Source organism: Stegastes partitus, unplaced genomic scaffold (assembly GCF_000690725.1).
Source record: "Stegastes partitus isolate 25-593 unplaced genomic scaffold, Stegastes_partitus-1.0.2 Scaffold241, whole genome shotgun sequence".
Classification (NCBI taxonomy): domain Eukaryota; kingdom Metazoa; phylum Chordata; class Actinopteri; family Pomacentridae; genus Stegastes; species Stegastes partitus.
Genome location: NW_007577972.1, coordinates 536,729 through 563,214, shown reverse-complemented (window position 1 = coordinate 563,214; position 26,486 = coordinate 536,729). Strand labels below are relative to the sequence as shown.

At 38.5% G+C, this 26,486-nt stretch overlaps 2 protein-coding genes across 4 annotated transcripts in view; one reads left to right on the top strand and one right to left on the bottom strand.

The window, feature by feature from the left end:
- LOC103357232 (beta-galactosidase-1-like protein 2) lies at positions 1-20,888 on the top strand. Of its 3 annotated transcripts, none has more exons than XM_008281684.1 (19): positions 1-82; positions 507-692; positions 952-1,020; positions 1,866-1,961; positions 2,756-2,864; positions 4,698-4,790; positions 4,970-5,051; positions 5,787-5,851; positions 6,143-6,227; positions 9,917-10,060; positions 10,889-10,969; positions 12,721-12,827; positions 15,157-15,303; positions 15,697-15,768; positions 16,135-16,213; positions 16,371-16,458; positions 17,529-17,643; positions 18,783-18,899; positions 19,859-20,888. In XM_008281684.1, the coding sequence occupies exons 2-19, from the start codon at positions 529-531 to the stop codon at positions 19,943-19,945; spliced, it is 1,800 nt and encodes a 599-aa protein (XP_008279906.1). In that variant the 5' UTR covers positions 1-82; positions 507-528; the 3' UTR covers positions 19,946-20,888. The 3 variants fall into 3 exon arrangements, with proteins under 3 accessions (XP_008279906.1, XP_008279908.1, XP_008279907.1); XM_008281686.1 differs by having other exon boundaries at positions 29-77; XM_008281685.1 differs by having other exon boundaries at positions 37-92.
- A 1,761-nt stretch (positions 20,889-22,649) lies between these two features.
- The window catches only part of b3gat1a (beta-1,3-glucuronyltransferase 1 (glucuronosyltransferase P) a), a 14,981-nt gene continuing 11,144 nt past the window's right edge, over positions 22,650-26,486 (bottom strand). The window contains exons 4-5 of the mRNA XM_008281683.1: positions 25,443-25,550; positions 22,650-25,108 (exon numbers count right to left, since the gene is read on the bottom strand). Of these exons, the coding sequence (XP_008279905.1) occupies positions 25,464-25,550 (87 nt within the window). The 3' untranslated portion in view covers positions 22,650-25,108; positions 25,443-25,463. The remainder of the gene's footprint in view (positions 25,109-25,442; positions 25,551-26,486) is intronic.

The window sequence follows — 26,486 nt, the reverse complement described above, 5'->3', positions numbered from 1 at the left end:
AGTAGAAGGCAGACGGGCGTTAACAGCGCAGCGACTCAGACAGATGTGGGACCTGAAACTGATTTAAAAGCAGAAAAGTGAGGTATTTTAATGTAGGTTTACAAAAAACAAACGAATGAATCGGTTTTTTGTTTTTGTTTTTTTTCATGAGCAGAGCATTTAAACGCCAACATCGCGGCCGATCGTGTTCATTTAAATTTCGTGTATCCTAGAACTTTTGAACTAGTGCAAACTATGTTTTATAAGACAGACTTCTCTTGTAGATAAGTCAGGGCAAGTGACAACCGTGCGAGTTTTTTTATTATTATTTTTATTTTTAATAATATCATGCAGCAAAACAAGCTGCAGCATGATATGTTTGTGTTGTGTCCACATTGCACTTCCTGTTATGTGGCTCACGCGCATGCGCATCCCACACTGTGGACAAATTTGGCACTCCGTTTTGATCCAGCTGCATAAGTACAGCAAGTTCCTTTTACAGCTGCGAACTGTGTTTTGCTCCTCAGAAACTTCCCCAAAATCAGAAGAATGAACCGTGTGGAGGGTCTGAGGGCCCTGTCGCCTCAGTTCACTCTGGAGAAAAAGCCCCTTCGGATTCTTGGCGGCTCCATCCATTATTTTCGTGTTCCCAGAGCCTACTGGAAGGATCGGCTGCTGAAGATGAAGGCCTGTGGCATCAATACACTTACAACGTAGGTCACACTGCAACTCACAGCTGGATCAATGAACAACAGAGCACTGCAATGTCAGAGGCAGATTGTTGTTGTTTTGCTGGAGAAGACTACACATAGATGCAAAAAAAATAAAATAAATAAAAAATGAGCAAAGGCCAGATTCACGAGTCAAAGTTTATAAATTACTTTTGAAGGGAAGCAAGGAAAAGTATAAATGCTTTTTACAAGAAACACTAATATTGTAAGCACACCAAAAAATGTGTTTTCTTCTTTCCAGATATGTGCCGTGGAATCTGCATGAGCCTGAGCGAGGGGTGTTCAACTTTGAGGATGACCTGGATTTAGAGTAAGGAACTGCTGGAAGGGCCTGGTTGTTAGCACTGTCGTCTCACACCTAGAAGATCCCCCGTTCGCGTCCTGGTGGAGTTTGCATGTTCTCCTTGTGCAACATGGGTTCTCACCGGGTTCTCCGACTTCCTCCCACTGTCCAAAAACATGCTCAGGTTGATTGGTGATTCTAAATTATCTGAAGGTGTAAATGCGAGTGTTCTTGTTTGTCCCTCTGTGTAGCCCTGTGATAGACTGGCGACCTGTCCAGGGTCCTGTCCAGGCCCTCACTCTGAGTCGGCTGGGATAGGCTCCAGCCCCCCGCGACACTAGTGAGGATTAAGCAGTGTATAGATAATGGATGGATGGATGGATGGATGGACTGCTGGAGGAAAAGACTTGCAAGGATTTCAGAGCATCTGTTGGAGAGCACCTGAAGTCCTGCAGATGGCACTGTTGTATTGCATTGTCTGGAATAATTTGAGAGATGAGAAGCTGCGTATACCCTCAAGAAATGTTTTTGATTAATTAGGTTTGCACTTTCTATGTCAGTGATTGTTGATTTATTTATTGTGATGGCACTGATCCAAATGATGTTCAAATGATTAAAATGTGTTTTGTTGCTGTCAAGGTAACATTAGAAACACATTGTCTCACACTTTGAAGAATGCAATCTGAATGTAAAATATTGAACAAAATATTTTAGAATGAATCACTTATAGTTTGCTATTGAATATTGGCTTCATCTTGAAGAGAGAATGAGTATCTGTCAGTACTCTATGTTGGCCATAATAAACATTTTAAATTGACAGTTTTTAAAATAAATAGACTTCACTGACAGCATATTTTGCAACTGTCTCCTAGATCATACCTCCATCTTGCAGCCAGCTTGGACCTCTGGGTGATTCTGCGTCCAGGGCCGTACATCTGCTCTGAATGGGACATGGGAGGACTACCCAGGTAACAATCACAGAGCCTGAATTAAATGTTACCTTATATTTATCGATACTTTGTATCTGCCTTGCAGCCATAATAACACTGATGCATTATTTTCAAGTGGCCAGTAGGTTGCTAAGTAATCCGTTAAATTAAATTGGAAGTGGATAGTTAGAAATCTGTTAGTTAGCGGTGTCTCTGCTGCAGGCTAAATCCATTAAACTAATCTAATTTAGGAAATCATTCATAGTTGAGCTATGTGAATTATTTCAAGTGTAGCAGATTTGGCCAGTTTCACCAGCTGGAATTTGTTTTGTAGGCCTCCTACAAAACAACAGAATCTCATACAACAGAATCTTAAGACATTTTAAGAATAGAGGACAATGTACTGCATCGTACAAGTTAACCACTACGAAGATAGAAGTCGCTGATGACTACTACCAGTGTTTTATTAAGCTATTAGAGTGAATGAAATCTGAAAGGCACATCTCCCTAAAAGAATGAATTCATTCACTTCTGTAATCAAAATAGATTCAGACAGATAATCGGGTAAATTCTCGGCAGGAAAAAAGTGGAAGTAGGTATTTTTGGAATAGTCGTGCCCTCTGGGTGTGTGAGGTTGAGGTAATATTTATTTGATAATCATCAAAACAGTGTTTTCAGGGACACACAGTGAAGCATGACTTCCTCTGCTTCGCATTTTGTGATAGTCATGCTTCAGTTGGTGCCTTATCTCTAAAATACCTAAAGAGAGTTCACAGCACAACGCTTTGAGGAACTTGTGTGACATGTTTAGGTCTGCTGTGATTTCTTTGCAGTTGGCTACTACGAGATGAGAAAATGAAACTGAGAACAACCTACTTTGGATTCACTGATGCAGTTAACTCCTTCTTTGATCACCTCATGAAGAAAGTCGTTCCACTTCAGGTAATTCTTCTTTTAGTTTTACTTGAATTCAAAATTTTATGCCCTTATCAGATTATTAACACAGAGAGATTATGAAGGGAAGAAATAAGTCAGAATAACATATAAAGGTGTGTATGTAAGAGAAGTGACATACAAACGAAACATTTTCAGCATGCATGCAACCCAAAATACCAATATGGCTAAAGAACATTTTTGTCACCATAGTAATGTTTTGTTAAGTATGTCAGAATTTTTGTCACTGCCTCCTAATACAGTTATTCGTCAGATTCTTCATACCTGTGCCAAATATTGATTTATAGTCCATTCATATTTGATTAATAACTTTCTTCAGGCTGGAAATTACATAAACAAGTGACAAAAGATGGAAACACATTATGTTAAAAAAATATATCTGTCTTCTACTAACAATGGCATGTCAAAAATTATTCATGCTTAATTCTTTTCTACCAAAGCAGTTAAGCAGTTCTCATAATTGCTAACAAGCTTCTCACGTCTCCACTGGAATTTTTGGATTCTTGATTATATTCAGGTTTAGACTCTGTCTGGGCCACTTCAGAATGTTGACATTGTTTTCTTTAAACTATTTTTTAGCCATTATGACTTCACTTTTCTGGTCATTGTCTTGTTTTAAGGTCCAATTTTTCCAGAGGCCGAGTTTTTCTATAGGCTGCCTGATGTTTTCCTTTACAATCTTAATATAGTCCTCTTTTCTAATGATGCCGTTTACTTTTTGTCCATGTTTGGCAGTGGCGGTGGTGTTCTTGGGAATAAATATTTCTTTATTTCTCTAAACATAAACCATGTCCCTGTGTCAAAACAACTCTATTACTATCTGAACTGACTACAGAACTGATTACCGAAAGCCTTCTTCTTTGTCTAGGTGAGCTTTAGCAAAGGTTAGGTGTATTTTTGTATGTCTTTCTTGAAGAAGTGGAGTCCTTCTTTGTCGGTGTCTATTGAGACCAGCCTTGTGCAGTGTCTGCCTAGACATGTTGGTGGAGATTCTTGGATTCTTCTTGACCTCTTTCACCACCATTCTTTCCAGAACAGAGGTCATTTTTGGCCTCTGGCCACACTCTTAGGATTTTTACAGTGTTTTCTTGTACTTTTTGATTATACTTTGTACTATGGCCACTGGCATTTGAAAACACTTGGATATGGCTTTACTCTTTCCCCGTCTTGTATGCAGTCATGATGCGCAACTCAGTGATGGATCCTTACAACAAGCTCACTACGATCTTTCTTTACAGCCATGATTTGGAATTGACTAGTAACTGGCTAGAGTTGTTGTTTTCAATGTATAGTAGATTAGAGTGTATGTACCTAGTATATGGTAGGATCATTTGGAATAGTATATATTTGTAAAAAGTTGCAACAATCTCATGAATGAATTATTCTGGACATATAATTTTTTAGTAATAATACTTAAAAAAAAGTAAAGTTTATCATTAACATATTTAACAAAATGCCTTTAGTCAGTTGTTTATGTCCAGCCAGAAGAAGCTTGTTGCTCAAATAGGAATTCATGATAAATCCAAATTTGGTGAGGATATGAAGAATTGTGGGATTTACTATACACTGTGTAATAACACACTGCTGTTGGGCATATAATCGCCAATGTTAGTATTGCTAGCAGTTACCATGCGTACTTGAATTCTTCAACTCATATCGTTCTTAACGTATTTTTGATTTATTAGCTCCAGTCATCATTTACCACTTTCTAATGTCCATGTCACACATTTTTACAATTCAGGTGTATTGAGGGTGGGGATGTCCAAAACTGTTGCCAAGCCTTAATATGTGTTTTCTATTCATCGGCTAATTTTTGCGCAGTACACCATGGGTGGCCCAATTATAGCAGTTCAAGTGGAGAATGAATATGGTGCCTATGCTACAGATGAACAGTACATGCTTTTCACCAAGGAGGTAAGAAACCCAGTTGTAAATTATTATAATAATTAGTAGCTCGTAACTGAGACTGAACTTGTTCACCTTGTTCCTCCTGCTGTCCTTTGCTCACTTGCTGTCCTAAAAAACAGTTATATTCACAGAAAGAACCTCCACTGTTTTGTTCTGTTGCCTTTTTAATCCTCCTTTCTTTCTAGGCGTTATTATCAAGGGGCATCACCGAGCTGCTGGTGACCTCAGACGGCAGGGATGGGCAAGGCCGTGGAGGAGTGAAAGGAGGTATTGTCAGATAGGCTGACAGGCAAACAAGCCCATGCATACACACACATACCCATTAAAACACACACACATTATACAGTATGTTAGTTGGTGCGTGTTGTTTTCAGAAACAATAGTAAGAGGTCTGAGCCAAGGGCAGCTCAGTGTCATGCAACTGCAGTTCAGAACCAAATGGTAGACACAGAAGAGTCTGTGTTGTACCAGGAACTAATTGTTTTTGCACGTTTCCTGGCATAAATATTGCAGTGCAAGATAACAAGTTTTACTTGCTGTCTTTTTTTGACAAATTTAATATTTTAATGTACATGCATTAGTTACGATTGTCTTAAAGCCATAATATGGTTACTGCTGTGATTTATTTTCCTGCATTTATTATCAACACAAGCACTGCATTAACATTAGTCACATAATTAAAGGGGCAGAATCCACAAGGGTATTTTATAGTGAACTGCCCTCTGGGAATTCATACAGTATTTTAATGCAGCTCTATAATTGTTTTTCATATGCAGAGTATTTCTTATTCTTATTTTCCTGATTTGCATGTTGAATGCACAACAGTGTGACCAGCTAAAGTCCCCAGTCCTGCAGAAACTTACATTAGAACCATTTTTTGCTTTTTAATTTTGTGAGTTAAAGGATAATTTAAACTCTACAAGAGGTTTATGGAACTACTGATTAAATAATCAAGTAGTTTTTCATTTTTACCACAATATTGGACTTCTCTTTTCTTGGAAGCACTGGAAACCATCAATTTTCAGAAGCTGCACCCAGAGCATGTGAAGTATCTGGATGAAATACAAGTAAGTGTAATTTGTGTGGCACAAATTTTTAAACTGTTGGGTCTTGTAAAATTTCTGTTGGCAGATTTTGGAGTTGAACATGACTCGTTTTCTGATATAATCAAAGTCTCTACCAGCAAGAAACATAATAAAGAATGAATTTTAAGATGATATGAGATTGTGCCATAACAGTCAGTGTAGGCAATGAAAGAAACTAAAAGGTCTTTAAGACATATCTTTTGGTTTGCTGAGTTTGTGTTGTATTTTAAAACTGTTAGGCTTTTAATAACACAGCCATTTTTCATCCTCTAGCCTGAAAGGCCCAAGATGGTGATGGAGTATTGGTCTGGCTGGTTTGATACCTGGGATGGCCTTCACCATGTATACGCTGCCGAGAGTAAGACATGCCTTATTTTTTCGGAATCGTAACAAACACACTGACAAGGGCAAGACAGGTGTCCACAAAAGGGTAAGATGGTATTTCTGTTGAGGGATTCTTTATTGAGGGTGACACAGTTTCTTTCTGTGCAGAGGGTCGATAATAATGACTCATTTGAAACTGGGGTGAGACAGTTTTTGCGCTGCAAGCTGCTACAGAATCTCTGAAGGTAAAACAGACTGTCTGGAGGGTAAGACAGAGTTTCAGTGCCTTAGGGTAAGAAAGGCTTAAGACAAACCTTTTTAGCTGAGTATAAAACCGTCTCTGTGCCAGGGGAAAGAGTGTGTGAGGACATACTCATTGCTGCTGGATGGGGTTATGTGAGATACATTCTTTAGGCTGAGTGCAAGACAGTCTCTAAAATGATGGCTTCTTCACAAATGGCACAAGGCCCGCTATACAGCTGAGCATATGGTCATTCCCTATTTGTTTTGTGGCTTTGTCAGAGATTTATATAATTTTCATGCATGGTAGATTGTGAACTAGTATCCCAAAGCAGAGTCTGTGTTGCATCCTCTTACTTGTATTTTCAAATACTTTGTTTTTTCAAAGATGTCCTGCACTGATTCTCACTGAACTCAGGTGGAGGTGTCAGCCCTCCCTATTCCTATGTATGTGTATCTACAAATTTGATCAAACAACATTTCTGCTCATGAAATGCATCCTTATTTAGTTTTCTATGAGCTACCTTTACTCCTGTGACAATGTCCTATAGAGCAAGTGAAATGATGCATGCTTATCGTGGTATTTACCTGCTAGCTTAAGAGCTTATGACCTGACAAAACATCTTAAACCTAAACTCAAGAGAATCCTTTGTAAACAAAAAAGTTGCATTTACTCTCACACTTGTGTCTGTCAGTAAGGCCTTCAAACATGTGTTAAAGCACTTCCTTCTTCAAAGAAAACATTTGCAGAGGAGATTTTTTGGAAGAATTTAAATTTTGCATGCATGGTTGCCAGCAGTTTCTTATTTTTTGGCCTCTCTTTATGCATTAGTACATTTCCTGGCTCCTTGTTGCACCAACTGTGCATCTGTGGAATGGCAGGAAAGCACTGGCAGGATTGTCTATCATGTCACCCATGAGCAGTGGTGGAAGAAGTACTCAAATTCTTTGCCAAAATAAAAATAGTAATGCGACAATGTAAACAAAAGTCTTGTATCAAAAGTAACAGAACTCTAAACCTACTTCATGGTATTACATTGTCTATACTAGATCATTGAGTTGTGATTACTCTTGCACCAACAAGCATTAAACATTTTACAGTTGTAACCATTTAAACTTGAGCTATTATTAACGACTGTACTGTTGTCTTTTTAGACTCTAACGGTACAAAAGCACCAAACTAATAATTTTACCTACAGTTGGATTCAAAAACCTTATTTTCCTAAAACAAGTGGAAAATATAGAAATATTACTACAATATATTTAATTCAAATAAAATGATCTAAATAACTAACTGTAACTTGAAACAAGAAGTACAAGGTATGTTGATGCACCAGAATTAAAAACAAACAAACAAAAAAAAACAGACAGTACTTGAGTTGACAATAGGTGGAAATATTCTCATGACATGATTTGAGTAAATACAGAACCAGGTCTCCCTGAAAGACTGTGCATTATAATTTAGTAGGTGAGCTCAGAGAATATTTTGCATAAAGTACCTTTATGAGTAGTAACTATACATATAAATAAACGGATTGAGTGAGATGTACAATATCTTAAATGTTGTATTGTAGAAGTACAATAGTATAAATAAGTGTTTTAAAAAAGGAGAAAAAAAAAAAAGAAATCCAGCTTTAAAAATATTGCTCCAAAGTGATTCCAGCTTCACATTTGCAACTCCTTTAAAATCTTGTACTTTGGGTGAACATTTCAGTAAACTCTAAACTAGTATCTCTTTTATTTTCATTTAAACACTCATTTACTTAAGATAACCTATCAAAATGGAGAGAAATAAACGCTCTTAACAGTACCCCAGATCCAAGGGCACCTCAGATTTACTTGCTTTGTTTAATAAACAGTCCATAATCTTAACATTTAATTTCAAATAATGATGATAATGCTCTTTCAATTTGAGATGCCATAGCCAGTTATTATTCAGCATTTTTGCTTGATTAATTATTGAAAATAGCCAGTTAATACCCTGTTTATTAAATAATTAAATTAAGATGGAGTATTCCATTCTAGCTGAGCACACTTTTTGTCTCCTGACTGACTGCTAGCTGTCTGTTGTGAAAAAGGACTTTCACAACCCCATTTACTCTTTAACAAACATGCATATATACAAAGTGGCTAGGGCGGCTCCACACAACCCTGCTCCAGCCTGTCCTGTATGTTCACACTTGTACTTGTTCATGTTTGTGCTGCAAGCACTGCGGTAAGGGAAACTGGGGGGATATAGGAAAGGGGAGCATAGGAAAAGGGAGCAGTGGGAGCTGGAATGACCCTAAATCTTGAACATGCTAACACGCTACATATGAACAATCTTTCCACAGAATTTTAGACTTGCATGTCACAAACAAATATGCCATAAGCTATTCAGTTGGGAACACCTAACCCTTGCTGTTGGTGTGCAGGCCATAAAAGTATACAAAATATCCAAATGTAACATTCAATTTTATTTCAATTCAATTTTATTTGTATAGCGCATATTTACAACAACAAGTCATGTATTTACAATAGCAAATTGCTAATTCCTATGTACTCTGTGCTATATCCCACACATCAGCCATCTACCATGGTCCACATGCTACAACCAGGAGGGTTGTATTTTTTTCTTTAATGCATAGTCATGACATAAATTATAGCACCTTTTTCACAACTGTAATGATTAGTAACAGTCACACACCCCACTATCAGCATCTTGAGTGCTCTTAGAAACATCTTATTTCAAACACACAGTGCAGAGCCTCAAGCTCCCTTTTTACTCTTGTCATTCCCAGCAGCCATCCACATCTCAACAAAGTGTTCTGAAAATGAAAGGGCCAGCCGTCTTGCTTCCTTATGTATTTTCTCACTCGGTGCGAAAGGGAAAAGTGAAGAAAAAGACCCTCACCATGCAGAAAGTGTCACAGCAATGAAATGAACACTGGAATATTCAGAGGGGATTCGTGTCCTTGACAGTTCAGTGCTCTGCAGACTGCAGAGACGCCCAGCAGTTGGTCACAGTTAGTGGCACTGCTATGAAACCAACCGAGTCCAACTCTGTCACTCACCCTGCCCAATTGTTATTCACTAAAGCTCATGCCCTTGATTCAAATCATTAAACTCAGTCCAATTTGACTACTAAAGTTCAATTTTAATACTTAATTGCTCGCTCTGCTATGTTCACTGCAAAATATAGGTAGCTAATTTGTGCAGGGAGGGAGGCCATTTTATGGGCATGAGCACTGCCTTGTAATGAATTATCGCAACCTGTAATAGGATGTGTGGCTGAGGTCGGTCTATTATTCAATTGAACTGGAATTGAGGGCAACAGAAAATTGAAAAAATGGCTCTGTCTTGTTAAAGCCAGAAAAAGGTGGATCCCCCCCTTGTTATTAAAAAAAAAAAAAAAAAAAAAACTCTTTCTGTTGCTGAATATTTAGCTTTGTGTTATATTAAGTAATGAACCCTAATTAAACACTGTCTTTCTCTTTTTGACAGAGATGAAAGGTGTGGTCGAAGAGATTCTCAAGATGGACATGTCTATCAACATTTACATGTTCCATGGAGGGACAAATTTTGGCTTCTTGAATGGGGCAGTTGATGTTGGGAGACCTATAGCTAAACCCATCATAACAAGCTACGGTATGTGTAATGAATCTGTTTGCTTTTATGTGTTTGTACAGCACACTAGTGAGAACTTTCTAACATTTGACAAAGCAAAATTGCCTCTAAGAGTTAGGGAAATGGGCTTATACAGGATTGAATGGTCAGGTTTTAACTAGGTTTATTTCCACAAGAATTCACCACAAAATTGCATTTTAATAGCCAAAACCCATATTCTCAGTTACTGGTTTTATTCTAATGAGTGATTTTCCATCCCAGTAGGCTAAGTCATCATGTATTCTATAATCTATCAATACCGTCTTTGAAATAGAGACTGTTCCAGTCTGACTGGCGCATTGAAACAAATGTGACAGACTAAAATAGGATGAGGATATCTATAGCGTCTGTAGATGGCGCTATCCCTACTCAGTAGCCTCTGACCTTCTATGGCTGCTTAGGAATTTGAATATGCAGTGCACATAAATGAATTCATTGCCTAATAAAATACATGAGAAATGTAAATTGAAGATGGTACAATGGGTTTTATATCCTCCTCAAGGGTACTTAACATTGTAATGACCTCATTCTTCAGAAAGGAGGAGAAATGTGAAAACAGCTCAGCAGTAGGCAAGGCCACCTCTGACCTTCAGCAGTCTTCATACCTGTGTTTACTCCTCCAAATGCCTTTTACGCTATTGCTTCAAAAAGGGCCCCATTTTCTGTCAAGATAGAGCAGAATGTGTCTCGGCCCGCTGCTGTCTCAAGATGTTTGATAGGGGAGTACAGTGAAAGCATCTGCCATAGTAAGAGGCATCCCTGCCTCTCTGGCTCCCGAGCCCGCTGTTCTGATAGCGCATTATCTTTCAGATTACGATGCTCCATTATCCGAGGCTGGGGATTACACCACCAAGTACCATCTTCTGAGGAATTTATTCAGCCAGTACCACAGTGAGTGTCGATGGGCCCCACATCTTCTGCCTTTCTCTCCTTTTCCTTTCATCTCTCCATTTAAGTTAATTCAACTTGTACAACCTGTTCTCTGTTGACTAAAGGAGGATACTTTTGAATGTGATTACAAGCATGGATTAGGTGTATGTGTGTGAGATTTCTGCCCAAGCCAAAGACCCTCAATTTCTGACCATTATGAAAATAACATTGCATCATGTCAATTGTTTGTGCGCATTTCCCTATTTGTTAATGCAGGGTTTTTGTGGTGGGACAGAAGTCTCGTGTGTTTTGTGGATAAGACTAGCTTTTGGCAATCTGGGATTGAATCCAGTGCAACAGAGTAATAATTTCCCTGTCATTTTAGTGATTGAAGATAGTTTGAAAGGCTCCCTATGCGTGATTCATCCTTATGTTTTGTAGTCTGCTGAACAATGAGCAGTGGCCTGGATATGAAAGTTAGTCTGAGAAAGCTTTGGGTTCTTCTCAGCAACCACGAACACACAACCTAATTCTTTAATTAGATCAGCTTGATATTTTATCATTGTTTACTTGTCAGATCATATATATTGTGTCAGTCTTTGCCCTGTGGAGATGTTTTGGCAGATGTTGGCATGGATTCAGGCTGAACTGTCAAAAGTCTAACACTAATCATGACTCTTTAAGTAGATCTGTGACATACAGTAGATGCTGATATTTAATGCTTTTAAGAAATACAGTATATAGTATTAAAACAAGCTGCTCATACATTTTAAGTTAGCTTTCTATTGATGTTACCTATTTATCCTAAATTCATTTCAAATGAAGTGATTCATTCTTGTAATTAACCATTGACAGTTTTCTGTGAAGAAAGATAAATGTCAAGAAGAAGGAAATTTTAAAAATGACTACATTAGACTAGACAGATTCTATTAAGTATAGGATTAGAAGTATGTAGATAAATTGGGATAACATGGGCTTCCAAAAGCAAAGGTCTTCTCAGTCTTCTTCTGTTAGATCTGACATATGTCACCATTAAAAGCACTGGTTTGTAAGCTTTAGTGGGAGCTATTCAGAAGAAAGGTGTTGGCCATTACCCTTAAAGCTTCCCTTAAGTGATCCAGCTGTTACCACTTGGTGATAAGGAAATGTTGTCAAGCCTTTTCCAGAGGGACTGCTGGTGTCTCTGCATGCTTTAACACCTTTAAAAGCAGTTGGAGGGCATGGGCAACCACTGTTTATCTTTGTAGGGAGGCTGTTTTGTAAACTAGAACACAAACTGGATGCTGCAAGTGACTCTCAAGACGAGCCTTAAAAACAGTTTTCAGGGGACCTTTTCGGCTGGGACAGTCTGTAGTGCTGTAATAGTCCAGTAGGAGGTCCACGGGCTTTTTGTATATTTTTGTGAATTTTTTTGCATGCCAAATAAAACAAGTACCAGCAGTACCAGAACATTTTTATGAATTACAATTTTTATTCACAAAACAGCCATGTTGTTCTGTGAAGAACATGTAAATGTTTATGCTTTTTTTCCCTTGACAGATTTTAAGAGATTTCTTTAAATATCGTGAACCCCCTTCACTTACTAAATTTACATGTGCTTAAAAATATATTAAGATTCATGTATATTTTGTGTTTTTAGTTTACAAAAATCATGTGGTAATTCTGAAATCCCTCAAAAAGAATAGGAGTCTTTTGGACCCCCAGGGTAAAAAAAAGATAAAGGCAAACAGAGAAACTGCAAGCTTTGCTAATTTTCCCTCCTTGTTTTTCAGCCGAGCCTCTGCCTGAACTGCCCTCTCTTCAGGATAGGAAAGCGTACCAGCCTGCTGTTATCCAGAAGCACCTGTCTCTGTGGGACAGTCTGCAATTCACTGACAAGGTAAGCCACAGCTGCACAGAGAGTGGCAAAAATTGAGGCACTATCATCTGCATAGTGTAGCAAAGCTGCAAGTTTGTTTAGAGACTACAGGAATACATAAAACACTTGATTCATAAGTAATTCAACTACGCCATGAAATAAACTCAAAGAAAATGTGCTGTGTGCAGGCTGTGATGGTCTTTGTTCCACTTAAAATTGTGTATTCTCATTCTCTGCGAGCCTTGCGTTGCACATGAAGTTCTCAACTGTGATTCCGTATGTCTATCCAAGCCTGAGGTCGCATGTATACAGCACCTACAGCTGCAACACAAGCCCCTTATCATATCTGCCTACTCAGTGCAGAATTTGTGCTTGCCTAAATGATTACATATTAAATCTGCCATCTACGTGTTACCAGTTCTTAGCATAAATTGTTACCAATTTCTCTGGCCATATTTTGCAAATGGCATAAACAATCCATTATGAACACTTACAGTAAAGTGTAATAACCTGTTCTGTTAGTTGTCATCTTTAAAGATTTGTCTTTAAAAATAAATGTATTCAAACAAGTATGTATTATGTCAAATTGAGACAAGATGTATTAGTGTTTCAGTTTTGAATAAATCCATGGGATTACCTTATGCTGGGCTAAATAACTGAAAAACTTACCACGATAACATTTTTCAATTAACATTTTTAATGACATATTTTTCAGAAACATCTGGAGAAAAAAAAACACTTAATTAGTATGTAACCACTTCAGTCTATTTATCAAGGTGTGCAGGTAATGATTTTAATGTAAATGCAACAATGCAAAATACACAAACAAACAAACAAACAAATAAATAAATAAATAAATAAGTAAGGATAATCTTACCTTGATACACAATAAATAAAAAAGCGAGCAACACCCAGTGCCGCACTGGGTCTTTTTGCATCCCGACATAAAGCACGTTAGCCCTCCAAACAGGCCACCAGGAGTACAGAATTTACGTAAAGGCGATTGTGTACATGGGGTTGTGGGTGTTTGGGCCACTAACTAGTGGGTGTTTTGTAACCTCCACTAGAGGAGGTCTGGAGTTGCAACCAGGGTTGACAAAATACTCAGGCAGCAACAGACTAGCGTACCTCGGGAGTCTTGCATGAAAGCCAATAGTGATGAGTGATGGAGAGTAACATGCTTCATTATCAAGGGATATGATTGGCTGCTAATGAGCTATGAAGGGAGCACCCTTGGCTTTGTTTATGCAATTGAACTTTGCGTTTTCATTGTATGCTTTCATGTCAGTTTCCATCTTTTGCATTTTGTTGCCCAGGCCTATCATTCTGTCAAACTAACCTTATTTGCATTACCTACCTATCTGTGCAGAGTTGTTTTATACTCCAGTAAAACAGTATCACATCTGGCATATGTCCTAACTAATCTACAAAAATTCAACTTGAAGCTTTGATGTGCCATTGTCCACCACCAGCTTTATTTCCTGGACCAACTGCATAGTCTGAATGGGGAAATGAAGGAGTAACACTGCTCTGTTAATACTGAGGAGGACCTGAGCAAGACACTCTGTCCTAACTACACCACTGGCCTTCTTGGGGACCCGCAGTAATCAAACTGTGGGCAGCTTTATGACTGTTAGGCAGATTGCTGCTGAAATAGGATCTAAATGTAACAGAAAGTCTCCCCTTGCCAAAGAGGAAAAAGAAAATGACTGCTTAAACAACCTCTTTGGAAGGTGTTGTCATGACTGCTTACTTTCATGTCCACCAGTCTAGTTTAGCCACTTTACACCATGCTCTTCTGTGGCATTTATATTCAAACCAGATGTAGCACGTCTGGCAGCTGCTTACAACATTAATTATTCACTCCCCATCGCAATAATTTGCCTCCCCTCTGAGACGACAATTACTTTCCCCCTGACCGGTCAAACACCCTCGTTTAAAAAGAGCGTTTCTCTCTTCAGTGGCCTCAGAGAAACTGAGTGGGTTGTCTGAGTTGGATATTGTATCTGTGTGTTTGGAGGTATGTGGTTAATCCTGTCATAGCAGGCGGTGTTTATTGTCCTGTGAAAAGTGCATAATGCCCCTCCCAAGGGTTTGCAAAGGAAGTGTTGCTAAATAAAAGACACCAGACAGGAAGGCTTCATTAGCTTTGATAAATCATCACTTGGGATCTAGCCATCTTGCAAATGGGAGAATCACAAAATCCCATCTGCATTGAATACAGCAAACTTTATCCAGCTATTTCAAAACAATATAGATTTCAATATTACATTTAAACCCATTTTAAGGGTGATTTGCATATTATATGTTTAGATATCTGTATTAAAGTCTTTTTGTGTGTATTTTGTAGCCTTTTAAGTCAGAGACGCCAGTGAACATGGAGAATCTCCCTGTCAACAACAACAATGGTCAGTCATACGGCTACACACTGTACGAGACCACCATCACCAGTGGAGGAGTCCTCAACTCGCAGAACAATGTCAGAGACAGAGCACTGGTGAGGACAGCAAGACACACTTAATGCATCCACAGTCACACTTTCGGCTTTCCACTGTGAGAACATTCGTGCTTAGAAGCTGCAGTCTGCTTGTTAAAAATCACAGCTTTGATCAGAGCACTTGTGGAGTACAAATTAACAAACTGAATCTCTGACCATTTGCTCTGGTATTAATGGACAGTCCTCATGAAATGTCCAGATTCTTCAGTCAAAGACTGAATGCAGTGAAAGACAAATACATTTAGTCATTTGCATACCATCTGTAAGCTTCAGACAAGTGTATTGCTCCTGCTGCCTTCCCTCTGCTTTCTGTATGGTCACAATAGCAACATGAACAGTTAGATTTTTTTTTTTTGATGCGGCTGTGTCCGTTTCGTTTCTCTTTTTTTGCAGGTGTTTGTGGAAAAACAGTTTGTTGGTGTTTTGGACTACCAGACAAGCAAATTTGCACTACCTGATGGCGAGGTAACTTATGAGTAGAACTTATTTGCCCTCATGTTTGTAGTTTAGACCTAGTCTGCTGTTTCTAAAGGATAAAGTTTTAAACATTTAAGAACACGCAGCATGTGAAAGCTTCAGGGGGTGCTGGTGGATGGTTTTGGCAGCAAGGTTTCAGTAGTAAGCCAGCAAATCTTCAAATGACTGCTTTTGTTAACAAATTTGAATAGTTACCTTCAACCTTACTGGCACACATCACCCTCGATCAATTACTAAACTCAGATCCGCCGAAAGAAATATTTGCCTCTTTTGTTTTTTGTGAATTCTTTCTATTCAAGAATACCACTGTTTGTCAGTAATGCCTCTCATGTTTTATGTATTTTCCCACTGAAGGGAAAAAGAACTCTAAGTTTGCTGGTGGAGAACAGTGGAAGAGTGAATTATGGGAAAGTCCTGGATGAGCAGCGCAAAGGTACAAACAGTTCCACAAACCGATGGCTTTGTAGATGTTCCAGTCAGCATGAGTCTTGCTGAAAGATGTGTTTCCATTAGAGACCTTGAAAGAAACTAATTAACTGTGTCTTAAGATCCATTAAAAAAACTGGCCGTGGCTTTAACTCACCTTTCAGGTCTTGTTGGAGATATTCTGTTAAACAAGGACATCCTCCGAGACTTCATTATTCATAGCCTGGAACTGAAGCCTGACTTTGTAAACAGGTTTGTGTCTTTCAATTATTATCCAGTTTCCCCCTTATGTTTGTGTTTCTCGGTCATTACACCTGCCTGCCTCTGATTCACTCCAGCTGATTATCTCCCGCTTAACACAATTACAATAGGAAAATGATGGCAAAATTCAGAACCAAGGCACACCCTTCTAATCCAGTTTCACATGTCAAACATTTTAAATTATGAACATCATAAGTGTGAGTTACTTAATATGCCATTTCCATTCCCAAGCACTGAAACAGCCAGTTCCTATCTTCCACATGTGTTAAAAATGTTTTCAATGGGACAGTCATGAGAAGTATCACAGCAATATGCAAAACAGGAACAGTAATTGAATACAGAAACCTTAAATTTGACTCCTGTCCTGCAATAGTCATTAGGTCTGTTAACGTATATACATGCAAGCACAGGAGTCAGACATTAACTTGTCATTCTACAACCCCAAGGTGCAAGTGCTTTTTCCTTATGACATTTCCATATTACCAGATTATACAGTTATTCCTTCCTGTAAATGATTATTTTAATTACACTAGTGTTTTCTTGTGTGTTTTACCCTACTCAGTATGTGGCTCATTTCACCACAGATAATAAAGACTTGTTACTAGGATTAGTTTGTTCAGAGGCTTATATTTAGCCCTGCAGTGGTACATTATCTACTGTAGATATACTGTATTTTCAAGCCATGTGGAGTCTCTCCCCACGTATTAATAATCTGCAATTACCTTACCTCAGCACCATTCTGAAAATGTTTCTGAAAATGTCGAGGCCTGAAGCTCTGTATGAGTGAACAAAAGAAAAAAAATTGCTCTTATATCAGTGTAACCTTTTGCATTTACTTGGAGGCAAAGTATAACCTATAGTCTGAATATTTCCCCTTCCATCCATTTCCAAACTTTTGCTTGACATTTACTGTAGGCAAATAAATATTTTATGAAGGACATGATATACTGCTGGCTGGCAAAAAGACCTCCGAAAAGTCAAGGCTGATAGATTTTTTAAATAAAATTTGCAACACAACAGAATGTACCTTAGCAGAACTGATATTTATTCTCCTTTTACAGACTTGAGAGTTCAGGCCACTGGGTGTCTATGCGCCAGCAGCCCTCCTTCCCAGGGTTTTTCCAGGCGAGACTCTACGTGAATGGCTCTCCTCAAGACACCTTCATGAAACTTGATGTGAGTACAACGGCCAACAGAGCTTCTGTTCTAGTACAGCAATACTATAAATTACAGCCTCAAAACTGGCATGAAATTTATTCAGTGCTAACATAGAAAAAAACTGAACATTTAGACTTACAAGGACATATACATTTTGAGCGATGTTTGTTATTTTTGTTAACCTTACAGTGAAAATGACATTTTTGAGAATATCATTGCAAGTTAAGACATTTACTAAACGTGGTTGATTTTTAAAAAAAACTTTTTTACATAACAGAAATTACATGCTCATTGATAATTTACATACTTAAAAGCTCTTAAAGATACTACACTGTATGCTATTTTTGGAAATGATTATTACCTGAACTTGGTCCTTGCTGTACCTGAAATTCCTGAATATTAATACCTTACTTTTAAAGTGAAGCCTTAATTGTATGCCTGGCTGAATAGGCAGTTCTGCTCTATTATAGCATCGCTTTATCAGCTGAAGTCTTCATTTGCATGGTCAGGCAGGTTGAGTAAAGCAGGACTGATATAAACTGACAATCAGTCAAAAGCTGTCTTCACACACACAGACATGGGAATCTCTCCTTAGTGGATCTGGTATGAAATTTGACACCCAGCTAGACTGTCGTACCCTCACCAGAAAGAATGAAAGAGTTACAGTTGACTTTTCTGTCAGTAATTGATGTCATAAATGTTGATTGACTTGTTTAATTATTTTTTATTTCATAGTTAACATGCATTTGCAGAACATCCCCAGAGGTATAACTCCTTGAGCAGCTTTATTGAATGCTGGTTCACTTATATTTAACTGGATACATTTACACAATAATATTATTCCTTTACTCTGGTAGTGAGATCAGAGGATCTCTTAAAAAGGTTCTTTACAGAAAAGATGATCTGTTCTTCTGCTATTATACATATTGCAGCTAATTGAAGACGTTGAGTGCCAGTTGACCAATCACTTCCCTGCCTGGTTGTACAATATTATTTCTGGTGTTTCTTTGTGCATATTTTATAGCTTTAATTAAAGCAAATTCTTATTAATTAGCAAACGATACCATTAGAAGGGATGGCTTGGCTCGTGATGTTGGTAGTCCAACCATGTTTTCCTTTTTTTGTACATTGTTAACAGTAAGTGACTTTGTTGACAGGGCTGGACCAAAGGTGTTGTGTTTATCAATGGCAAGAATTTGGGACGCTATTGGACCATTGGTCCTCAGCAAACTCTCTATGTCCCAGCTCCCTGGCTTCACAAGGGGGATAATCAGGTACTGTGTCTTAAACATACTCACATGTGCTTAACATGAAGAAGGCTCATTTATCAAAGTCAGTTTAACACATTTTAGTGTGGCCTCAGAGGGACAGCCCTGACGTACCTAGAGGCATGCACTCTACAGAAACACTGTTTTATACTTGTTAGCTTTCACAATTCAATATGTCAAAAACAAATTAACTTTCTGTATGGTGGGACACCTCAGTGTGGTCAATAATAGAGTTTGTGGCTGCTGCACTCGGTGGTACAACATATGCACTGTCAATGCATATAGACTATACATGCATGCACTTTTTTTGTTGCAACATTTGGCTGCACTTGTCTTGTCAATTTCATGCGGTCCACAGTTGACATTTCTTGATGTCTTTAAAACAGGAACCAAATGTTTCTCTGTTTTACTGAGACTAAGGTGATTTCTTCAAATTTTCCGCTTTGCCTGATAAACAATACAAACTCAAAAATATTCAGTTACAGAGCAAATACAACAAATGGTCAAATTCTCACACAGGACAAGCTATCTAAGTAGTTGCTGGTTATTGTTTCAACAGTCATCATTTCAGTTCTTGCATAGCCATGTGCCAACTTGGGTGGTCAGGAGTTGGATACATCTGAAATTAATTTAGAATTCATCCATTTATGATCAGTCAGTCTTAATAGTAATATGTTTTAAATACATATGCTAAAAAATATTAAACATAATGTTTTTCCAAATATTTAGCCTCATCAACCACCACTCACATCCAGTAATATGGCAAATTAATCTCATATCATAGGTCAAGATTTACAGTATATAGTTACCAATTTTCTACTCTTCAGCAATTACTTTTAAAAAAAGCTCTAAGCGTTGACTACTACATTGTTTCTCCTTCTGCCTTTTTCTACTTTTCTTCAGCCACCCACTCTGCCTGTTGTTCCACAACCTCGACTAAGCTTGTACTTTTTGCCTTGTCACAGGTCATAGTGTTTGAAGAGCAGAAAACAGATGGTAAAATACAGTTTACCATCAACCCAGACTACGGCATGACTGTTGATGCCCAATGAGGACAAGAAGTGAAAAGGGAGCATTGATAAGGGAAGGAGGAAGATGAGAACTGCATCATCTGGCACCTTGCTACAACCTGCAGCTCTAAAAAGTGACAACGATTCAATGTTTCTAGAATGACAATGCCTATATTGGTGTTATCTTTGGCTTTTGTTTGGTAGAATATTTCTAAGTGAGTTCATATAATGATTTTAGTAATGCATTTACAGATTGTTGGTCCCAGGATGATTAACAACACTGTGGCAGAAGCTTATGGCGATCCAAATAAATAAGCCAAAAACCATGACACCAATGCAGAAGTGTAATCAGCTTCCCCACTGCAGTTTTTTATTACTGACATTGTGTTAAATCCTTTTTATTCATTTCTGTAACTGTATCTTTAACATGTGCTCAAATACTACATAACTGGAGACCAAGAGACTGTGAACAAGGATTATCTTGATAATAATGAAATCTCTTCCATCAAAAGACTTAATTTGTAGGTTACATCCTGACTGTGTAAAAAGCCATGTATACAAAGACTGATTTGACCTTTGTGTCAGTAACCAAGGCCAAGGAAGCTTGTGAACTGCTTCATTTATCTTGGAACACTTTTTTTTTTTCATGTTTACTTTCAGATGAAACGCTGTGAATCTCTGCAGAGAAATCTAGATGACAGACTGGGTTTCAGGGTCTCTGTATCTAGATACAGTCCTAATTATTTTCTGCCGTGTCACATTGGAAGCTGCAAATGGGATTGCATAGGCTAATATATTGTAGTAGGATATCTAAAAAATGATCAGCAGCTGGTCAGTTTTTTGTGGTGTGTAAATCCTGGAGGTGGTTTCACAAGCTGTTTTTCTAAAAGTCAGGTTGCACATTATTAAAGTCTTTTAGCTAAGATATCCCATTTATGTTTACTGTACAAACTGTTGCAATAAATCTGAAACTAGAAAATTATAAGTACCTGGGAACACAATCGACATGTAAAATGTCAGAGTCTAAGTAGAACTGCTCATAACATGCTCAAAACAACATCAGCTTTCACTTATTTACTGTGGCCTTGTAAAATGTAATTGGTGGAACTAAGTATTCCATCCATCAACTGTATCCAGTTTTATCCTGTTGAGGGTTACATGTTCTGGTTACTGTAACTGTAGTCTGAGGCTTTTATTAGCCTGTGAGCAGTCTGAGGACAGAAATAGATGCAGTGCAACACAGTGTGAGGACATCCACTGGACGCAACACTCGGGGCCAAGTGAGGTTCTTCTCAGTTATTTATTTCTCTTGATTCAACTAACATCTTTCTCTGAGACAGAACTGCTGTGGCAAATAAACAACCTTAACATTCACATGCATAAATGTGAACCACATGAGGCTGGAAGATGACAGTGGAGATGAGGAAAAGGGAGGACTTGTGTGTTTTGTGCCTTAGAGAAACCCTCAGAAGCTCATTAACTGACATTAAATGCTAAAGTGGATGTATACCATAGGAAGGTTGGTTCTAATAGACTAATATATTGCTTGATGCATCATCTGTTGGAATCAGAAAAGTCTCAAATCAGATGTAGGGGGACGTGTAACAACATTACTTGAAAGGTGAAGCCCTTTTGTTCTGCTGCTTCAGGACACAGCACAGAGAGAAACATCACAGAATCTTATTTAATCAGTCCAATCACATGCTGATCTGTACACCACATGACATTTGTTTGCCTGCAACTTGACAAAAGCAACATTTAGAAGATGAAACCGAGGATTTAGTGTCACTTGAGGGTTATACTACGAAGCAAGTTTGACATAGCCAGGCTTTTTTTTGTGTAAGCCTGCTGGACAAAAACAAAAGCCCCAGCCAGAGATTACATGCATCACGAAGGTGGTTATCAACTTTTTTTGTCATCTCAGACTTTCTGCTTCAGACTGCGCGTTCACATAAAGGGGCGTTTAAGGCGTCACGTGACCCTTCTTCTGCACAAAATGAGATGGTGTGCAGCCGCTACAGTCAGCGGTGGTTGGAGAACAATGAGGAATATTAAAACAATTCTGACGATAAAAAGCGCCACTACTGCAAATGGTGCAAGACAAACATGCTGGTAGAAAACTGTTAAACGTGCGTAATATAAAATATTTTAACGATGCAGCCGCTTATTTCCAACTGACAGCTGCGCGTTAAAGTTAAACCTTGAACTTGATACATTAAAACATGATCTTGCATTGAAGTGGATTTAGGTCTGATATTGTGCCATAATGCAGGATATCACTTTAATATTTGGCCAAATCAAAGTGAAATTAATGTTATTGACTGAATATTCTTTGAACAATAGAATAATCCATTTTCTGTTATCAGCTGCAGTAGCAGCAGTATAAATAGACTTGACCACAAATCAGAGCCAAACGTGAAAACATATTTATGCGTTTTCTGCATCACCAAACAACATACATGTCTGGTTCCCATGGCAACAATATATACAGTGTGATACTGTAACTACACGGCCTGATTTAGTGATATTAGTAACGCACAACCCAGCATGTTTGCAGATAAAACATATTCCCTCAGCTGAGAATCTGTATCGCTCATAAATAATAGTCAGGAAACGATCAGGTTAAAAGGAGACGCTCTGTTTAGCCGATTTAAATCCAAAACTCTGCACATAACCTGCTCCACAACATCGGTTACCATGGAGATCTAGTCACATAAAAAGACAGCCACCTTCGTGACACTAAAAAATCTGGTTTTAAGGTCAACATACCTGCTAACCCACTAATCTCGCTTTGTAGTACAGCCCTTCGAAGAGGAAATGATAAACATGTTGAAAACGAATAATACTGCTTTTTAAAGGAGAGGGTTTTTTTGTTTGTTTTTTTATACACACTGGCATTTTTCCACTTTGGACTACAAGTCTTTATTTGCTTCAGTGATAAAACATTTGAAGTGGATTCTTTTATTTTGATTAAAGACCACTCAAGAGCAACCATCAGCAGTGCTATAGTACTTGTTGGTACCTATTATTGATCTATATGGTAAACCATGTGTTTAGTATATCCTGCATGTGCGCATGCCGTTTAAGAGAGCAGCTGGAGAGTAGAGATTTAAGGGCAAAAAACACTGCTATGATTCAATTGCACATCCACGCTTGAAATAAATATATAAATAAATATATTAAATTTGATTTTTGAATAAATAATTGGAGGATAGTTAATGATCTGCATGGCTGATCCCCGTGAAAGTGTAATAACATGCAGTCATTGAAAACAGCCAGTGTGATGAGAGATATGAAACAGCCTTTTGTCCTCATGTTCTATCTTATCATATTCCAAATGAAATTGTGTAATAACATACTTTCTTCGGCCGATGAGCCTGAGAGGATATAGCGTCTTTGTAAAGTTTTAATAGTGCAGCAGTGTATTTTGGGGTTTTTGTGAGTGTGTGTGTGTGTGTGTGTGTGTGTTGGATAGGTGGGGTGGGGGTGCTCAGAGATAATCTGGCAACAGTACAGAGGCTCAGTGTTTGAATTATCTCCAGCTATACTTCTGCTGGACAATGTTAGATAAGAACCACTGTGCATAAGATGGATGATTTATCAAGAAGAGAAGAGATTCTATTATATGAGGTGTAAAATAACCTTGTTAAAATGTACAATGCCATAGCTACTGATGTCTATCATTAGAGGTGCAGTGACTCCCCACTGCGATTCGCTTAATGTATACAGCATATGAGTACAAAAAGAAAGAATGAGACCTTAGCACTGAGGATGGCATGTCGTAATTGCTACCAAATTATCAGTAAAAATACTTTTAAAATTTTTAATTGTGCTTTTCCTTAGCCTGCTGTCACTTAAATGTTGCAAGTATAATCTGATTTCATATATGGAAGCCATAGATTTTAGAAAAATCTGAATATTGGGGGCCATGCTTAATGCAGCTAAGTTTATGTTTTCTGGAGACAATACGTAGAGAGAAGAGGGACTGACAAAACCAGATGCTGATTCATCCTTTATGTTCTTTTCTTTTTAAATTTCTAACTATACACAGCCAACTCTTAGTAAACAGTGCATATGAGTGTGCATAGACAAGAGGAAATATTAACCAACATGGGAGATTAGGTCAGTATTTGTGAATCTGCCAAGTAGCTGATTTGAAGTTCTTGTCTCATGTTATAAATGTGTCACAAACTGGGCTTTCTCTTACAAAATTAAGTTGCAAATGTGCTATTAGTCTTTCCATGAGCTGAACCTAGAGTTAACCTGTGCCTCATTGTGTCATTCATCATCATTTTTATGTATGTAATACAGTAATTACAATGCATTTGTTTGTCCTCTGATTGTTCTCATATTAAATTACATTTGTGTATTTTTTTTAAGTGCTAAGAGATTTTGATTTTTTACATTTGTTTTAGCTCCCAAGCACAAGGGTCACATTTTAAACTCCAGCCTCTCTTCAAGTGTATGGGTGACTTAAATACACAACTTTTAATGACACTATAAAATGGACGATGACAACCCAAGAGTAGATGTAGGTAAGAGTCAGTAGTATTGAACTAGCAAGTCAAATGTTTTTAAAAGGCCTAAACCAGTTAAATTAAAGCAAACATTTCATAGTTATCAAAAAAAAAAAAAAAAGTCCTTCCCTTGCTGTTTGTGTTTGCTCAAAAGGAAAATCCACATAAGACACCTTTGTCCTTGGAGTCACATATTTATCCAGGCTGATGATGTCGGCCATGTCTTTAAATCCGAGAGGAATTTCTCTGGTGTGCCGTGTGCAGATCCAGACTCATTTGTGTTTTTATTTCCTTTATGTTATATGAGGTGAAATATTTTTTTAACCTGCTTGTTTGGTTGAATCCGCTGGCTGTATGCTTTTCATATTGTGCTGTCTCTTTTATTAGGGGTTGTCTTCAGCGGGCCATTGTTCAGTGGAGGTGCAGGTCAGGACTGTCCACAGTGAGCCTCTGCACTTCAGTGATGGACCTGACTACTGACTGCCACCTCTTACTAATCTGTGCTTTAATACATTTGTACTGTTTTTGGTCCATATTTTAAATATGTCAGATTCAGTCAAGAGGATAAGAACCCCTATCAAAAGGCCCCACACTTCCTTTTTCAATTTTCTGATGATTAAGACATAAGTGCTGGTTGCACTTAAGAAACTCAACCGTTTTCTCCCTCTGAAGGTCCAAGGCCAACCACCTGCAATAGAAAGGATTAAGATATGCTGAGAAAGAGTGTAAAAGCTTAATTTGAGTTCATTGAGCCTGTTTATTTCCTTGGTGACATTTAATAATGGACAACAGCTGCTGTAATTGGCCTTTGGCAGAAGGATATTAAAAATGACTGTACAACGTATTAGGGAGTATTAAAAACACCTGCTCTTATTGTAGTCTAACTAGGTGAGATCAGGCGACAATTATTATCACATTTGCGTTTCCACCTTATAAATCCACCTCATTTAGAAATTAAATTTGTCGATGGATGACAGGTTCAGCTTCGGCTAATTCAGGAGTGCCTTTATGAAAGAATTTACCGTGTTCTGAAGGAAAGATGGTCAAATCTCCACATTGGGGTCTGTGAATCCCTTTTTCCCCTCATTTACAAGGACAGGCTTCTCTGTTCTTGTGTGCCAAACGAGAATCTGGAGAGATAACAGCATGCAAACACAAACAGCAACATTAGTAACATGCTGTTCCCTTAATGCACTCATTCAGCCTACTCTGCCTGTCAGCTCCCACTCTGCCTATGTTCTTCAAAATGTTCTGGGCCCATCTATGTGTAAAGAGCTACTTGAGCATGAACCCTGCATTAGAGGGGAGTGAAGAGGGACTGCAGCAGTGTGTTATCTTATAAATATGATGCAGCCCTTGCAGCTTGGCCTGTGCAGAGTCCTCTCCTGACCATGGGTTAATGGCTACCTTCAGATGACAGCCAACTCAGAGTGTTTTGACACAGTATGTATAAGGTACTGCCTTTGTGGTAGCACTACAGTCCTTTGCACGGTTCTTTTGGGCATGCTATTGTGCTATCAAACCTCCACACGGGCTCAGTTTGGCCCAAGAGACCGGACAAACATCCAGGAAAAGGATGGCTAGGGGAGCAGGGAGGGGAGAAAAACTGAAAGTGTCGAGCTAATTTTCCCCTCTCTCCTCTGTGCTGGAACCCTCCTTCCTTTCATCTCGCCGTGGCAGTGGTCATGAATTATGCATAGGGTGTGTTTGAGATGTGCCAGGAGCCCACTCCCATTTTGCTCAGGTGTAAAGGGGGGGTTGGGGGGAGGTTAATAGTCATGCTCGCATCTAAAGTGGTAGATTATAAGGAAGAGAGATGCTCATGCACGACTTTCCATTTTTTTCCCTTCCTCTTTCCCTCCCGCCCTTCTGTCCACGCTCATCTGTAATCAGCGTGACGTCCCTACCTCCCCATTCCCCCACCAACTCCAATTCCGCTCTCTCAGCCATTCCCTGAATCCCCTCTTTTCATTTAGCTGTCTGAATGGCAGGAGAAAAACCTGGCTGAAAGTGTCTCTCTCTCCCTTTTCCTTCTTTCTCTCTCTCTCGATGCCTCTGTGTGTGTG